This window comes from Notolepis coatsorum, assembly GCF_963971535.1.
Source record: "Notolepis coatsorum genome assembly, chromosome: 18".
Taxonomy (NCBI): Eukaryota; Metazoa; Chordata; class Actinopteri; order Aulopiformes; family Paralepididae; genus Notolepis; species Notolepis coatsorum.
Genome location: NC_140182.1, coordinates 62,461,253 through 62,479,884, shown reverse-complemented (window position 1 = coordinate 62,479,884; position 18,632 = coordinate 62,461,253). Strand labels below are relative to the sequence as shown.

The 18,632-nt window shown below is 45.2% G+C and overlaps 1 protein-coding gene across 3 annotated transcripts in view; it reads right to left on the bottom strand.

Moving 5' to 3' along the window:
- cep290 (centrosomal protein 290) overlaps positions 1–18,632 on the bottom strand; it is a 192,500-nt gene that overhangs the window by 122,203 nt on the left and 51,665 nt on the right. For all 3 annotated transcript variants that reach the window (XM_084335330.1, XM_084335329.1, XM_084335331.1), the window contains exons 14-18: positions 17,715–17,815; positions 17,551–17,617; positions 9,919–10,031; positions 9,426–9,510; positions 9,176–9,309 (exon numbers count right to left, since the gene is read on the bottom strand). In XM_084335330.1, the coding sequence (XP_084191456.1) occupies positions 9,176–9,309; positions 9,426–9,510; positions 9,919–10,031; positions 17,551–17,617; positions 17,715–17,815 (500 nt within the window). The remainder of the gene's footprint in view (positions 1–9,175; positions 9,310–9,425; positions 9,511–9,918; positions 10,032–17,550; positions 17,618–17,714; positions 17,816–18,632) is intronic.

The window sequence follows — 18,632 nt, the reverse complement described above, 5'->3', positions numbered from 1 at the left end:
GACCAAGAACCAAGAATGGAGTCCCGCGACGCAGCGCGGTAACATGGTGTGCTACTGGAGCACCCCTATTTATTTATTCTTACCTTATATATATATATATATATATCCACCAACATTTAATATCGGTATTGGTGGAGAAGTGTAGGAAAGAAAATCTACAATTTAGTCATTTAGCTGACACTTTTATCCAAAGCGAATTACAGATTGTGAACTTGTCACCAGGAGGGGTACATCTCTGGCAGCTAAGGGTCAGTGGCATTGTTCTTCAAATAGTATCGAGTGTTACACTCTGAGTGCATAGTAGTATAGACATATTAGCATGATAGGTAGTTGTAACTGAGGGGTACAATTCCCTGACTGTATTAATCAAGTATGGTATCATTAAACCACTACCGTCTTATGTACATTATACTGGCCATACCGTACACGAGTATATCTGATGAGAACACCTCCACAATGATACGGTTTCCACACAAAGTTGTCTTTAAGTATTTATTACAGCAAAAGATACATAATATACATTGAATATTAGGAATTATATCTATTGTACTGGTAGGGGGGTTCCACCGGTTGTAGCAAATGTTCGAATGCAAAGTCTGGTCAGCGGGTACTCAATATAGGCTCCTGGAGGCGGTATTACTCCCTGTATCAGCGGACGAAAGGCAGCCGCTGTAATCCCAGTATGCGCGTCGCACAGGTGAAAGCCGGTCAGCCTCTCCAATAGAGACGGGCTCGAATGATGGTCCTCACGGGCAGGTCCCACAGCAGTGGGTGTAGACGATTATTCTCCGCTCCAAACAGCCTGGTCCAAAGCAATAACAATAATAATAATCCAGCCGGAAAGGGGCTCTGCTGGCGCCGGTGTAGATCCTCCGGTGCGCGGTACTTCACATTAACTATGTTGAACTTGACGTTACTCAACCAAGCTATGATACTCCACTATCCTATTCGCACGCGGCTATAAGTGCTCTATTTAGACACACAATTGCTCACTTCACTTGGTCTTTGACTCGTAATGAAGGCTTACTAGTAAGGAGCGAACGATACGTTGAACAAACGTATTAGGATAAAACAAGACTATTTTGGGGCAATACGGGCCCACTTCACCGCACGTTGCATAGTGGGTGAGGCTTCACTTGGGTAACTCGAACTCGAACTGAACGGACTGCGGACTGAACTGAACTGCGGACTGAACTGAACTGAACTGCGGACTGAACTGAACTACTTCTGTATCCACCTGCGCCATATTTATATGTACGGGGAATAATCTAGTGCCAGCCTCCTCTCTGTCTCGTAGTCCTGGGCAGAACCGGGCATGTTGAGACAAGCCTTGACGGTAGCTTTGAACTCGACTCTGGGGGTAAAACACTGGCGCTGGTGGCACGCCATCCAATAAGAGAACGAAATATTATGGTCTGTAGTAGGTTAAAGGGATATTCCGTGTATACGTACAAAGAATACACAAGGGATATCAAACGATATACAAATATTATGCAATATATATCAATCAATAAATACATATATTCGGTTTAATCTGACCCTTTGTAACAGCCGCCCCCTAATTAGTCCCACCTAATTAGCTAAGCAGAGACAGATTAACCGCACTGTCCACTACTCAATGTCCGTTGTGAGGGTAGGCAGTTCACAAAGTCATGGGTCATGGTCGTCATTAAGCAAGTCGGGGAGCCTTGGCGGCTCTATCAGCCTCGCCACGGGTCGGTTGTAGGTCCGCCCTTGGCCGAGCACTTCTGCCACTCTGACCTTTCCGTCGGCACCAGTGGTCACTTTGCTTACGCGGCCGGCCGGCCACGCAGCTCGGGGTAGTGACTGGTCTATGGTCATGACGACTGGACGGGATGAAGGGGGGCTTAGGAGGAAGCGGGCCTGAGACTGCTTTGATCTGTGCTTGGCTGTGCCTCCTCCTCCTCTGTCTGTTTCTCTTGTTTGCTCTGTACCCCGTCTGAGGAGGGGCCGGTCCCGGCCGCCCCGTCAAGGAGTCGCTTGGGGTGCTGGGTTCGAGGTCAGCTACGTCTGGAGCGCAGCTGAGGGGGGTGGAGTTCCGAACTCCCTCTGGTGCCCACGGTTCTCTCACGGGCCTCTCGCTTAATGTCAATAGCCTCTGCTGTACGAGGGAGTGGCCGGTGTCGCTCGCCTTTGTGTGTAGGCAGCGTGTAGACGTGGGTTGACTGTCAAGTCCGTAGAGGGGGCCCTGGAGCGTCCATCCCAGTCGGTTCTGAACCGCGACTGGGCATCCTTTGGGTCCGATGTGGGCCGCCTCAATTGGGAGAATGAGGTCCGCGTGGTCGGAGCCGATGAGCAGGGTCGGTGTGGCGCCGTCGATAAGCGGTATAGGTAGTTGACGTAGGTACACATACTTGGCCATCAGCTGTGGGATGGGGTAGGTGTACTGAGACAAGCCTATGTCGTGGCTGGTGAAGACGTTGGTTATACTATACTGCTTCTCGGGCTGGTCCACCGCTGCTATCTTGAAGGAGACCTTTTCACCTCTTATGGTCTTCTGGTCCCTTCTGATGGTGCGTATGGTCATGGTATCTTTGACACCCCGCAGGCCCAACTGGGCTGCTGCGGAAGCGAGGAGGAGAGTCTTTTCAGACCCATCGTCCAGGACGGCGTAAGTGTCCAGGACCTTGTCCTCGTAGCTCAGGAGCACTCTGACCACTTTGAGGAGCACTCGGGGGGTCCCGCTATGCTGGTCAATGTGGAGCACTCCTGTTGGTCGGTTGCCTTGGATCTTCTGGTGGGCTCCGCACAGTGCTGCGCGGTAAGCGGCGCCCGCCTGGGCCGCCCCTGCGCGGTAAGCGGCGCCCGCCTGGACCGCCTCACGCCACTGGTCAACTTGGACGGGGTTCAGTGTCTTATATTCGGCGCACTGTGCCAGCCAGTGTCCGCCGTCGCAGTAGGTACAGTAGGGAGCGGTCTGGTGGCTCTTCGGTACTGGTGCCACCGCCTCGGCATGGTACATTACCGCGACGGGCCCACTCTGTTGTCCTGGCTGACGCCTGTTGATGTCATGCAGGACCTCCAAGTGGGTGCCACCGCACCTGCTGCACTTCTTCTTCAAGCGGCACTCAGCTGCTAGGTGGCTGCGCGCGCAGCGGAAGCAGCGGCGGTGGTCCTTGATCCACTGACTCACCTCGTCCGTGGTCAGCTTCCCGAAAGTGTCGCATTGGTACAGCCGATGTTCTCCCTCACAGTACTGGCACTCAATCTTCCACTGGTCCTCTTTCGTCGAGGGGGTGTTGTGGTTCTTGCTGCTCGGTACCGATTCTGATTGGTGCATGACGGTCACCAATCTGCGGCCATCGTTTGCTCTCCTAGGTCCCTCTCTGGAGCTTGGTGTGCTCCGCATGAACGTATCCAACCGTAGGCTGTTGACTTCTCTCGCCAGGAAGTCGGCTAGGTCTAGGAGGGATGGCTCGGGACCGTTAGGATCACGGTGGTCTCTTTGCCGCCTGAAGCGCTCTTGTCGGGCGGGCGGAAGCTTCTCTAAAATCCTCTCGACATTAGAGTTCGCGTACAGTTCGTGCATACCCTTTTCTCTTTGCGCCCCCAGCATCCCTACCAGGGATTGTACCTTGATAGACAGGTCATCTAGTGAGCGATTGTCTGTGGCTGGGGGTAGGCGGTCAATATGCCTTATCTCTTGTATTACGTAGTCCCATATGCGTCCATATCTTTGGTCGAGTGCTGCTAGAGCCGCGGTGTATGGGGTAGTAGAGGTGGCATAGGCCAGCGCTATATTGTGCGCTCGGGGCACCTTGAGGTGCTTCAGTAGGATAGCATATTTGTACGGTTCATCAACTACATTGGACATCATTGTCTCTAAGCACATTCGTAGCTCTGTGTACTGTGCTCTGTTCTCGTGTGTGAAGTCCGGGAACGTCGGTGTGCCAAGGTACGATGCCATGGATGACTGGCACATCGGTGAGCGTTGGGGGAGAGGCCTCCTAGGCGAGTCTCCTCTTACGTGTCGTCTTGGGCTGGTACTTGGTGGGTACTAAGGGCCGGGTACCCAGGTGCTGTTCCTCTGGGCTGGCGGTGCGTCAAACTCACCCGTGAGTTGAGTCGGGGGTTTGTAGCGCAGTGCCTCGGGGCTGACTTCTGGGCTGTACTGGACCTCCTGGTCCAGAGTACGTTGCTGCTGGTCGGGGCTGTACTGGGCCTCCTGGTCCAGAGCACGTTGCTGCTGGTCGGCTTGACATTCCTCCTCTTCCTCTTCATCTTCCTCTGCTAGGACCTGGAGTCTTCTGTTCAGTCTCTCGGCGTGGTCCGGTTCTTCCCGGTTGCTGGGTCTCGTATGGACCGGCCGGGGAGGGGGTTCGGAGACGTGGACAGGATCCTCCTGTTGGCGGGGTCCCGGGTCGCTTGGTCGGGTAGGGGAATGTGTCCTAGACCCTTGTCTTGACGATCTCCGAGAGCTCCGTGCGGAGTGAGGGGGTGTCGCCATGGCAACCAGTTTGTCTATCAGCTCCGCCTGCAGCCGGTCGCGCTCTGCCTCGTGCTGGGCATGGGCTGCGTCGCGCGCTGCTTCGTGCTGGGCATTGGCGGCGTCGCGCTGCGCATTGGCGCTGGCCTGGGCGGCGTCGCGCTGTGCGTTGGCGGCGTCGCGCTGGGCATTGGCGCTGGCATGGGCGGCGTGGAGCTGTGCATTTGCGACGTCGCGCTGTGCATTGGCGGCGGCGTGCTGTGCATTGGCGGCGGCGTGCTGTGCATCGGCGCGGCTTCTTTCAATGTTCTCTTCGGTCTGAAGGCGTCTGGTCTCCAGTCTTATGCGGTCGTCTTCACTCCTTTGTTGCGCCTGGAAGCGCTCTCGCTCGGTTGCAGAATGTTCGCGCTCGCGCGTCTGTTGCACTTGAAGTCGATCGCGTTCGGTGGAGGCTGCCAGGGTGGCGATGAGTGCCTGTGCCAGCATCTTGTCCGCCTCGCTGGGGGAAGACGCCGTTCGAGGCGATCGGCTCCCGGCAGTACTCGTTGGAGATCCGTTCTCCTGTCGCGTACCGAGGAGATCCATCTCCTGGGTGCGCGTCTCTTCTTGTGGTGGGTCGGGTTCCGTCCCGGGAGGGCTTTCTTTATCCTGGAGCTCTCCGGGGACTGTCCCGTGGTCGTTGTCTGGGGGTAAAGTCATGTCAGGTCCCTCCTGGTCCCCACCGTGAGCTTGGTCAGTTACGTTAGAACCCACTAGGGTCTCTACTGGCGGGGTAGCCTGGTCGGTAGGGTTGGACATAATTTTACTATCCGCTTTAGTTACTTTATCCGTATTTAACTTCCCTTTAAAGCTAGGTATTGGACTGACATTGTATGCCTCTAGATAGGGAGGTGGCTGCCGTCTGCGCTGCGGGCGATCTAGCTTTGGAGAACCGTTTGTGGAGTGTTCATCATCGGCCATGTCAATATTAATATTATATTAATATTACGCTAATTCTCTCCGGCTCGAAGGACCAATTTTAACTGAGGGGTACAATTCCCTGACTGTATTAATCAAGTATGGTATCATTAAACCACTACCGTCTTATGTACATTATACTGGCCATACCGTACACGAGTATATCTGATGAGAACACCTCCACAATGATACGGTTTCCACACAAAGTTGTCTTTAAGTATTTATTACAGCAAAAGATACATAATATACATTGAATATTAGGAATTATATCTATTGTACTGGTAGGGGGGTTCCACCGGTTGTAAGCCAGCAGGGGGAGCAAATGTTCGAATGCAAAGTCTGGTCAGCGGGTACTCAATATAGGCTCCTGGAGGCGGTATTACTCCCTGTATCAGCGGACGAAAGGCAGCCGCTGTAATCTCAGTATGCGCGTCGCACAGGTGAAAGCCGGTCAGCCTCTCCAATAGAGACGGGCTCGAATGATGGTCCTCACGGGCAGGTCCCACAGCAGTGGGTGTAGACGATTATTCTCCGCTCCAAACAGCCTGGTCCAAAGCAATAAGAATAATAATAATCCAGCCGGAAAGGGGCTCTGCTGGCGCCGGTGTAGATCCTCCGGTGCGCGGTACTTCACATTAACTATGTTGAACTTGACGTTACTCAACCAAGCTATGATACTCCACTATCCTATTCGCACGCGGCTATAAGTGCTCTATTTAGACACACAATTGCTCACTTCACTTGGTCTTTGACTCGTAATGAAGGCTTACTAGTAAGGAGCGAACGATACGTTGAACAAACGTATTAGGATAAAACAAGACTATTTTGGGGCAATACGGGCCCACTTCACCGCACGTTGCATAGTGGGTGAGGCTTCACTTGGGTAACTCGAACTCGAACTGAACGGACTGCGGACTGAACTGAACTGAACTGCGGACTGAACTGAACTGCGGACTGAACTGAACTACTTCTGTATCCACCTGCGCCATATTTATATGTACGGGGAATAATCTAGTGCCAGCCTCCTCTCTGTCTCGTAGTCCTGGGCAGAACCGGGCATGTTGAGACAAGCCTTGACGGTAGCTTTGAACTCGACTCTGGGGGTAAAACACTGGCGCTGGTGGCACGCCATCCAATAAGAGAACGAAATATTATGGTCTGTAGTAGGTTAAAGGGATATTCCGTGTATACGTACAAAGAATACACAAGGGATATCAAACGATATACAAATATTATGCAATATATATCAATCAATAAATACATATATTCGGTTTAATCTGACCCTTTGTAACAGTAGTCATATAAGAATAGTTGCATATGGGAGCTCCCGTAGCTCACCGCATATCTCGGCGCTATTTCTGCGTCGGGGAAAACCGTGCTCGTCACGGATCTGGGGGACACGAGTTCGATTCCCGGACCCGCCGTCATTTCTCAGAATGTCTTCCCCTGCTCTACATCCCATTTCAACCTGTTTCTGTCGGTCATGCTTGACCAGAAAAGCGAAAAACGCTAAAAAATTAAATTAGAAAAACAAAAAAATAATAATAATAATAGTTGCATAGTATTAGGGTACATAATAGTAAAAATACAGTAAGAGGGTTACTATTATATATATATAATTATTTAAAAAGAAAACGTTTATAATTAATAATAATAAAAAAGATTTCAGATATTGTTTGAGAGGTGTGTTTTTAATCGATGGAGGAAAATTGGCTCCACCATTGTGGAGTGAGGACTAATGTCTATATCCATCTGTATCAACCTGGAAAAAAAATCCATACATATGTAGTTACCATATACACAGAACATTCAAACCACTACCATGCCTTATGCCTGAGACTATAATCCACTATCGATCAGAGTCCTGCCACCTTCAGAAGTTTTCTGATGACTCTGCGATAGTGGGAAGTATAAAGGACGGTGATGAGAGGGAATACCGGGAACTGGTAGTGGACTTCGTCACATGGTGCGATAAAAACCACCTGCAGTTAAATGTGGGGAAGACCAGGGAACTGGTTGTGGAGCTGGGGAGGAGGAGGAGTGCACCTGTGACCCCCATTTCCATCAGGGGAGTCGATGTGGATATGGTTGAGGAGTACAAATACCTCGGTGTGCACATTGACAACAAACTGAACTGGTCAAAACATGCAGAGGCACTCTACAAGAAGGGCCAGAGCCGACTCTATTTCCTCAGAAGGCTGAGATCCTTCAATGTCTGTACAAGGATGTTGAGGATGTTCTATGAGTCGGTGGTGGCGGGCACCTTCTTGTACGCTGTGACCTGCTGGGGCAGCGGACTGAGAGTGGGGGACGCAAACAGGCTGGATAAGCTGGTCAGGAAGGCCAGTAGCGTGGTTGGGGTGAAGCTGGACTCTCTAGTGGTGGTGGCGGAGAGGAGGAGCCTTGCTAAGCTCCATGCCATCAGGGACAACCCCTCCCACCCACTACACACAGACTTGGCTGACAGGAGGAGCATGTTCAGTGCTAGACTAACACTCCCTAAATGTAGCACTGAATGGCACAGGAAGTCCTTAATTCCGACAGCCATCAGACTTTACAATGCATCACTGTGCCTCACTGCATCACTGAGCACAGAGTGACAGTTACCATCTTCCTGGACTCTTACTTTTTAAACAACACTGTGCAATATTACACTTACTGTAGACTTCTGTATATTTTTACTGTATATTTTATTCTATTCCTAGGCTATTTGTTTTGTTATTCTTATTCGTGACTTTGTTCTGTCTAAATGTTTAATGTGAGCGATTTGTAGTGTCAAATTTCCCTCTGGATAATTAAAGTATTTCTATTCTATTCTATCTTGTTGCTGATATGCCTATTCTATGCCACTGCCTAGCATAGTACCTTAGTGGTGAATGCAGACATCTGACCTTTGATCTGCCTGGTAAACATGTTACCGAATTTAATTCTGCCAAAGGAATTCTGGGTGGTGTATCAAAGACCTTAGTAAAAAAGCGATTCCTGGCCAAGAAAGGCACAGATGTACAATAGTGAACTCTGTGTCAAACCACATAAAATGAACAATTATTATTTAGTATAACTTTTATTTTTTACTGCATTTATATAGCACTTTTACCCAAAGCGCTTTACAACTTACAACTTATGCCTCACATTCACCCATTCATACACAAGACGGCAGTGGCAACCATACAAGGTGCCAACCTGCTCATTGAGTTAGTTAGGGGTTAAGTGTCTTGCTCAAGGACACTTCGACACACTGCCAGGAGAAGCCGGAATCAAATTGAGAACCTTCCGATTACCTTGAGCTAATGCGCCCCCCCCCCATACTATCCATATTATGCAACGCATAGGCAACCTTGTGAAGTTAAGTTAAGAAGTTAAGTCAAAGCTAACGGTCGACAGTTCTCTGTGCACCCATCCGGAAGAAACGAGATGGGTAAAATATATATATAAATTCAGTATATAAGGTAAATGGCAAATGGACTGCATTTATATAGCAGCTTTTATCCAAAGTGCTTTACAACTTATGCCTCACATTCACATTCACACACCAATGGCGGAGGCGACCATGCAAGGTGCCAACCTGCTCATCAGGAGCAGTTAGGGGTTAAGTGACTTGCTCAAGGACACTTCGACACACTGCCGGGAGGAGCTGGAATCGAACCGGGAACGTTCCGATTACCAGACGACCGCTCTACCTCCTGAGCCACTGTCTCCCCTAATAATACAGTATATACAGTATATGTACACGTCAGACAAACAGACAGGACGTGGTGGAAACACACTCACGTTGACCAGCCTCTCCAGACTGGGGATGGTGATGGCAGCGCGAGACAGCGTCATCTCCTGATTAGCGTGGAGGGCTTGGAGAATATCTGTCAGTGCCGCTTTCAGATCCCCTCTCTCTTTGGACAGTTCTTCCACTGTAAAAGAAAACAAAAAGAAAACAGATAGGAGGGAGTGGTGCCGGTCACCCTGATCTCTCCCACAGATGTCTTGCCAAGGCAGTTTCTAGTCTTGTTGTCTGACCTGTACTTACATTTGGTCTGGGAGTGAGAAGACTGGGCCCTCTGAACCTCGAGCTCTCTCTCCTTGTTGCTCAGCTCCTTCTGCAAATACTGATTCTGCACATACAAGTGTACATGGAGAATACGTGGCTATGGTTAGGATGAACAAATACACACACGTGACATTGTGCACTCAGAGAGATGCTTGCATTTTGATGAAAATATTGATAAATTTTTTTAACGCCACATATTTGAAGGATTTACATGTTATTGTGCCCCCGAGACAGTCCAGTCAACGCTCATGAATGTGCGCAACTCTCTCCTAAAGCTAAAGGAATCAGAGAACCTTCAAAACAGCCTCAGATTTTCTAAACTATACATGACATCACAAAATGTAGGATTCTCTCCGATTTTAGGGGACAGGGGTATTGACTGAAGTATCCCGGGACACTGGAAGAACTCAAATCTTAAAACGGAGTGTGGAGATGAAAGGCAGATGTCACAATCTCTCCATAGCGGGCGGACCTTGCGTCTGATCTCCTCGTCCGCTAAAGTGCTGCTCTGAGGAAGTGCCATTTGGATCGCTCTGCCGGGCCTGGCGTCGTCATCCTCCAGCAGTGAGCTCGACACTGTGATCCCTGAGCAGAGAGATGACCACAGATAAAGATGAGAAAAAAGGACTTGATGAGGAACATCAACCAGCAGCAGGGGTGCATGGCTACCACTTTCTTCCAGTCAGTACTGACTACCAACAATACACTTCAGTATAATCTGTGTATACTGTGTATACCGTTTACTTTACTTACTCGTAGTATATATTCAGATTCTAAGTGTTTTATTGTTTTATATTTATTGTAACATATAATATAACTGATCTGCACCTCTGATTACACTGTTTACTTGCTCATATTCTTACATTCAGAGTTAATTATATTGTTTACACTGCTTATTTTTATCATTACTATAATTCCATTGCCTATATTTATGTCTTCTACTATTACCCTGCCCATACCTCCCCTCCCCCCTCCCCCATGCTGCTATGATGACCGAATTTACCCATGGGGATCAATAAAGGAATATCTTATCGTATCAGCCGATAGCGAGTAGGCCTACCAATCCGATCCATTACTTTCACTGAACAGTATAGACATATACTGTTAACTTACAATTTTAAATGGTTTGGAAATTGTTTCAGCTCCTTAAAGCCATCAAATCTACTTGCAAATGTATTACTTTGAGCCACCTGTGTGCGTTGAATAGTTGCCAATATATTATCTGGTCCATCATCTCGTCATGTTGGCTTGCATATATTGCTCGAAAACAATTCCAGACTTGTCGAATAAATCAATCTAGCTGTTTATGGTTATTAAACTGTGCTATCAAATCACATTGCTACCGTTTAACCCTCTGAGACCTACATGTACCCACATACACACATAGATACCACGTACACACAGATACCACGTACGAGTTGTTATGCACCATCTGATACCTACATGTACCCACATACACACATAGATACCACATACAATTTGTTATGCACCATCTGAGACCTACATGTACCAACATACACACATAGATACCACATGAGTTGTTATGCACCATTTGAAAGCTGGGACATTTAAGATTAATTTGAGGTGCAGATTAGCACTCTGCTAAGTCACAAATATGTAATAAATATTGTGTTTTAATTTGCACCTATTCAATTTTTGAAGGTTTAGAGGGTATAAGGGCCATTCCCAAGCGCAGGTATGTGTTATAGAATGCTGCAGCAAGGTGTGGGTTGATACCATTAGTAACATAGATTTGGTGCACTACCAAACCATTTTTGACCACTTGACAATTTCAAAGATATTATTTTCTAAAAGACCATATAGACCTGAAGACTTTGAATAACACTCATGACATACTGTGATTAACATCAATAACTACTGACATCTGGAGATTTCAGCAAGAAGTAGTTCTTACGGCAATTGTTTCAAGTTCAAGTTTCTCAAGTTTCTTTAATAGTTGTCATACAGAAGTACAGAATACTTTCATACAAAATGCTTCTTACTGTTACTGCATCCAAAGCAGCACAAATTTCATAAATGTACATTTTAAATATTCAAACACTTTCTTATTGCCTTTATATATATATATACAATTATTATTATTATTATTATTATTATTATTATTATTATTATTATTATTATTATTATTATTATTATTATTATTATTATTATTATTATTATTATTATATATTATATATTATATTATTATTAGGCCTGTCCCCGACTAAGGATTTCTATTGTCGACTTTGATGGCCAAAATTCGCCGATAGACTACTCCCATGAATGCAAAAAATATATTCAAAATGGGTGAAATCCTCTTTCAGTGCCCGTTTTCTTACACCGGTTCCTGACAGGCAGCGAGCGAGCGAACTGGAGATTAAATCGCGCGCGACACTGTCCTGATATGACGCGGCGCGTGTCCGAGTGTGTCTGTGTGTGTGTTTACCTGGAAGCACACAGGGGGAAAGCAGTCTGCGATTCTTGACCAATAAAAAGTGTTTAGGGGCGGGACTCGGCCGCGTAATCGCTCAACTAGAGACACAGCGAGCAAATATTTGAGGGGGGGACGACATCGCCACTCAGTTCGCTGTCGCTCGCGGCAGGTCAGGATAGCCTGATTGAAACGAATACATTTTAATCATTTTCGCAATCACGCTCGCTCGCGTCGCTGCCTGTCAGGAAGGGGTGTTAGGCAGTTAGCCTTGCTGGTATGCGCGCCATTAGCGTTAGCCATGCTTCTAGGCCCCTTTGCTTTTGGAAAGAATGATACAGGAATGTAATTAAATACAATATTATCCTTTTTCGACTAAGAGGTTGGCAGTCGACTACAGCTCCTTTCGATCGATTAGTCGACTAGTCGAGGTCAGCCCTAATTATTATACATATTATTATTATATATTATGATATATATATATACTGTATATGTATATATATATATACACTGTATATATATATATATGTTTCTCATATATCAATAATTCTATTATGCTATATCTTTGCTTTGATTTCTGACATGTTATAGATAGAAAACTTTATTGCCATTTCAACACATGGTTGATTGGGATTTGTCTTGGTGCCAAAACATACAGTACATACAGTATAAAAACATACAATATAAAAAAGGGCTGTCAAAGTTAATGAGATTAATTTAAATTATTTAAAGCATTCAAATAAATTAATCTAGATTAATCTATTAATCTATCTAAAATCTTCAACGTTCTGAACTTTCAGCAGTATATTTGCTTCTTCTTTTTTTGCATCGACTCATGCACCTTTTTGAAAATCTATGGAAGCAAATGAGTGCCAGAAGTATTTGAATTTAATCAGACACCGCATTTATAGCATTGAAAATAATAACTTTGAAAACATGTATCTGAATTTGAAAACATGTACAGTATCTGAATTTTTTCAGACACCGCATTTTTGTATCTGAATTATTTCAGACACCGCATTTATAGTTTCAGACACCGAATTTATAGCATTGCAAATAAATACTTTGAAAATCATGTATCTGAATTTCTTTGCTCCGAATTTACCTATGCGAAATAAAAATGCAGTGTTAATAAAACAATTCGAATGCATAATAAAATTAAATTCGACGCCAAAAAAAAAAGTTCAATGCATAATTGCGGTGTATATAATTCGATGTCAAAAATTCAATGCATAATTGCGGTGTATGGAATTCGATGTAAAAAACCAACATCCGGGTATCCAGCTGCAGAACCACAGAACCACCACAGCAGCAGCAGGCTGAGGCCCCTCGCTTCCATTGGCTGATTTGGGTCACGTGACCGTCCCACCCAATGGCTGAATTGGAGTATTGCACTGCGGGCATTGACTGATGCACTGCGGGATTGATTGATTGATTGATTGATTGATTGAAAACTTTATTAACAGATTGCAGAATGGGTACACGTGACCGCCACAGGCCCTGATTGATTGAAAACTTTATTAACAGATTGTAGAATGGGTACAGTGACCGATTGATTGATTGATTGATTGAAAACTTTATTAACAGATTGCAGAATGGGTACAGTGACCGATTGATTGATTGAAAACTTTATTAACACTTTGGCTGCCGGAAAACGCCTAAACACGTCATTCCCGGCCATGCTCAAGTTGCCGAAGACGCTTTACAGCGTCTTTAATATCAATATTTCAAAAATCTGGGATCGGATTCATATTTCCCCTCCGCTGGCCTGAGATCCACCAGGAGGACCCACTGAGCTCTCTGGCGGTTCAGGAGCGCCATCTGGTGGCCGATCGGCGCAATCGCTTAACAGGAAGTGCTATGGAGATTGTGCTGGTCGGCCGTATTACTTCCGGGCACTAGCTATAGGTTCCGGGACTCGATCTCGACACACTACATAGCGACCGATTGCCAATAACTCGATAAACAACATGATTTGGACGTATATACCATTATACAAGCTGGAGATGGACCGGGTAAATCGACATCCCATAATGGTAAAATTTCTACTCTACGATGATCGCCCAACGGCGCGCGGAGACTGGGGTGAGTTTTAGCGTGTAAAGTTACCGTCTTCGATACTAACTGCTATTATCAACATTTGACCCACATTAGATGATTGGTATAACGCTGCCCACGGAATTATAAACGCCCCCTAGCCCATCCGGTCAACATCAGATGACGTGTAGTAACTTCTAGAAGTACGTCTAGTTGGAATCTTTTATATCGCGCTGATTGCCATAAAACTGTATTGCATCATCAATATAATGTATTTGGGGCTATAGATCACGTTCTGGAGAAAGCTGCAGAAAGAGATGAAAACATACTTATACATTAGACCATACTTTACTATGAATATGTGAATGAAAAAGTTTAACGTTGCTACACAATGAACAATACATATAGGACTTTGAATGGGCCCTAATAATGGCAATGTAGCAATAGAATTTAAAAAGTTGTAGCCCTGCAAAGAAGGGGACTTTCTCTATAGACAAATAGAGCCGGCAACCTACGGTTGATAATGAATTTAACCCATGGCAGCCAAAGTGTTAACAGATTGCAGAATGGGTACAGTGACGTCACAGGCCCGTATTGATTGATTGATTGAAAACTTTATTAACAGATTGCAGAATGGGTACAGTGACGTCACAGGCCCGGATTGATTGATTGATTGATTGAAAACTTTATTAACAGATTGCAGAATGGGTATAGAGGTGTGATAGGTGTGAGAGGTGTGATAGGTGTGAGAGGTGTGATAGGTGGGATCAGTGTGATAGGAGTGAGAGGTGTGATAGGTGTGAGAGGTGTGATAGGTGTGATAGGTGCGATAGGTGTGCTAGGTGGGATCGGTGTGATAGGTGTGAGAGGTGGGATCGGTGTGCTAGGTGGGATCGGTGTGATAGGTGTGAGAGGTGTGATAGGTGTGATCGGACACCTCTCACACCTATCACACCTATCACACCGATCCCACCTATCACACCTATCAGGGGCCTCAGCCTGCTGCTGCTGTGGTGGTTCTGTGGTTCTGCAGCTGGATACCCGGATGTTGTTTTTTTTACATCGAATTCCATACACCGCAATTATGCATCGAATTTTTGACATCGAATTATATACACCGCAATTATGCATTGAATTTTTTTTTGGCGTCGAATTTAATTTTATTATGCATTCGAATTGTTTTATTAACACTGCATTTTTATTTCGCATAGGTAAATTCGGAGCAAAGAAATTCAGATACATGATTTTCAAAGTATTTATTTGCAATGCTATAAATTCGGTGTCTGAAACTATAAATGCGGTGTCTGAAATAATTCAGATACAAAAATGCGGTGTCTGAAAAAATTCAGATACATGTTTTCAAATTCAGATACATGTTTTCAAAGTTATTATTTTCAATGCTATAAATGCGGTGTCTGATTAAATTCAAATACTTCTGGCACTCATTTGCTTCCATAAAAATCATCTGACATGAAGATGGAACACATTTTTGTTGTTAATATGATTTATATTACTGGTAGTTCATACAAGACATTATCGTCCTCTAAGCCAATCTGCACTTTAACATAGGCCTGGGTTGTTTTCATTTCTGTTAGCGCCGCGGATATAAGAAAGAAGTCTAGCTGAGTCAATGTTGATGGTTTTGTTGAACATTTGCATTTCACAGGAGATAAACTGTATTCAAAGAGAGCTATTAAAATAGTCTTTGAATCTAAATATACTATCTTTGTGTTGATTTTACATTAATTCCATGATTTTACTTTGGCGACCCCTAGTGGCTTGGGTGTGCATATTTTGTAATACAATATATATATCGAATTGAAGGCTTATTTGTTGCCTGTCGATAGCGAGAAAATCCGACAAAATCCGTTCACAGTTCTCGAGTTACATGCCGGTATTTGAGGCTTGTGCAAAGTACACGGTATTGCGCAAAATACCACTCCCGACTCAGGCTGCAGTAGTTCTGTCAATCTAGATCCGATCTCGAAAATGATTGTGGATCGTTGTAGCCAATGAGTGTGGCTTTCCAATAATACCCCACATGGGGATCTAAAATAACCTCTGGACTACTAACTACTACAGAAAAACTTGAGTAACAAGTTTTTTTACAACTCAAGTTCAGACCTATGTTACTCTATTACGTTAGCACTAAAAGTGAATTTATTTTCTGGAATCAGAAACTTCAGAATGTCATCTTTCAAAAGAGACCAGGCTCATGCAGTTGTTGTTTTGGTTTGCAAAAAAAGTATGCAGTCCTCAAAAACTAAAACGAAAATGGCCAGGAGACTCATTGCAGGTTAACAGGTTAAAGTGCCTGTCGGCTGGTGCTAGCCCTTATGGTACAAAGTGCCTGTGCATTTAGGACTTGAGTTCAGGTGACGGGCAACCTCAGGATATGTGCTATTTTTATGAGATGTCCTACACCTGAGACTTTGGAGTCTTCTACCAGAGGGAAGGGGGTTAAAAAGGTAGTAAGCAGGGTGAGAGGGGTCACCGATCACCTTCTCCCCTTTCCGCCTGATGTGTGTGGCATATATGGAGGCCACAGAAGGAAGATCACAGCCAATGATTTTTGACACTGTGCGTACAGTCCTTTCTAGTTGTCCCCTATCATGGACGGTGGTGTTTCCATACCACACTGTCATTGAGAAGGTGAGGACGCTCTCCACAGTGGCTCTGTAGAAGCTGAGCATTGCCTCCCTGGACACACCAAGCTTTTTAAGTTGGCGCAGGGAGCGGAGCCTCTGGTGGGCCTTGCTAATTATGTGGCTGATGTTAAAGGGGAACTATTTTACTATTTCTTTCACTATTTGGGCACTTTTACACAATTCCTGTGAGTCTATGGAACACCTCTGTAATATATATATTTTTTTTATTCATTGTTTTGTATTTCTAATCAAGTCCTCAGAAACAGCATTTTTCTACCTCAAGATCTCTAGCCGTTTTGAGCCTGGGCTCCTAAACCACTGTGTGGCCTGCGCCGCCTCCTGAACATTAACATGCAGCAGTGACTATATGACATCACATATAGGCACATTTTCAAACGACTCAGTTCAGTGAGGGTGAATATTGTGAGAGGAGAATTGGAAGAATGCGCCAATATGAGAATTTTGAGACATAGATCATATTAATATAAGTTCACATAGCTAGGAAACAATGCTAAACACTCAAAAAGGCCATTTATAAGATAGTTCCCCTTTAACTTCCCATTTTAAATGATCACATATGGTGATGCCAAGGAATTAAAAACTGTCCACCCTCTCTACCTGCTGGCCATTATGAACAGAGGAGGGTGGACTGCCTCCCCGCGCCGGAAGTCAACTATAATCTCCTTCATTTTAGAGATGTTTAAGAGCAGGTAATTCTCCTTGCACCATAGAGCAAAGCTATTGACTTCAACTCTATAGACCGATTCATCCCCGTTCTTAATTAATCCCACTACTGTTGTGTCATCCGCATATTTAAAAAATCTGACAGAATTAGAGTCACAGTCATTAGTGTATAGACAGTACTTTTTCCTCATAAGAGATCTATCAATAATTCTATATGCCAAAAATGTAGAATATTACGTTGCTTTGCTTTAGTTTCTGACATGTTACACAGATACATTGGTGCCGTGTGGCTCAAAGAGTTCACCTCTGTCCTTCACCAGGCGTCTGACCTGCTTCTTCAGCTCAAGTCTCTCCTCTTCCAAGCGTTCGATCTGTTCATGAAGGGAAGTCAGGGGGTCAACCAGGATCATTGAGGAGAAGCTCAGCAGGAGTCAACATAACCTTTCACTCCTTCTCGCCCAACATTACCTCCTTGGTGAGGACCTGGTTCTCCGCTTTGTAATCCCGCTGTCTGAGATCTTTGCTTCGCCGGAATTCGGTTAGATCTACTTCCTCTTTCGGCTCCAGGCCTTGTGGTACCGAAAACAAATGGAAATGAATAGGAAGCAAAAGAAAGAGACACTCATCCCACTGCCTTGGTTATGGTATAAGCAGGGATCCACCGATACAGATTGTATTTTCAGATATGGGGCTGATACCAGGCTAAAACAGGGTATATGACCACACAAACCACTGTTTTTAAAGTCTCATGTTGTGAAATTTGATGATTTGGTTTATTATTAACACATCCAGTGCCGTTCACCAGAGGTTGCTGTGGGCCGTGTGTGCCAGCGCTTTAATGAATGGGGATACATGCCGGTGTTTGCAGTGCTAAAACTATATTAAATATTATAGCTATGGATCTAATAATATAGTCGATTGTCATTGAGTTTCTTCCGGTCAAGATGCGAAAAACAGAAAAAAATGTCATACATACATTCCCGTTTTATACCGTGGTGAATATGAGTATAGTTTTAGAGTAATTCCGTGTAATCCCAGGAAACGCCGGTAAGCAGCGTTTACTGCATTTCACTATAAATCGTGCCATTCCTCGCTTGGATCAACAATCAATCTGAAATCAACGCTATATTATCAGTATTATGTTTCATCATGCATGCATGAAAGGGTGGGGGGGTTATGTTTTGATCGTCACCAACGGCATACGCTGTGGAGTAACGTTACATAGCACTACAGGATCACAAGGAAGGCATGCTCGGATCAACGCATGATTGATAACATATAGCCCTTACCTTGACTAGGAGGTACTGCAAAAAGAATATTCCAATTATCTGATCGCCATTCGATCGTGTTGCCAAGATAATCCACCGAAATACATGAATCCATGGT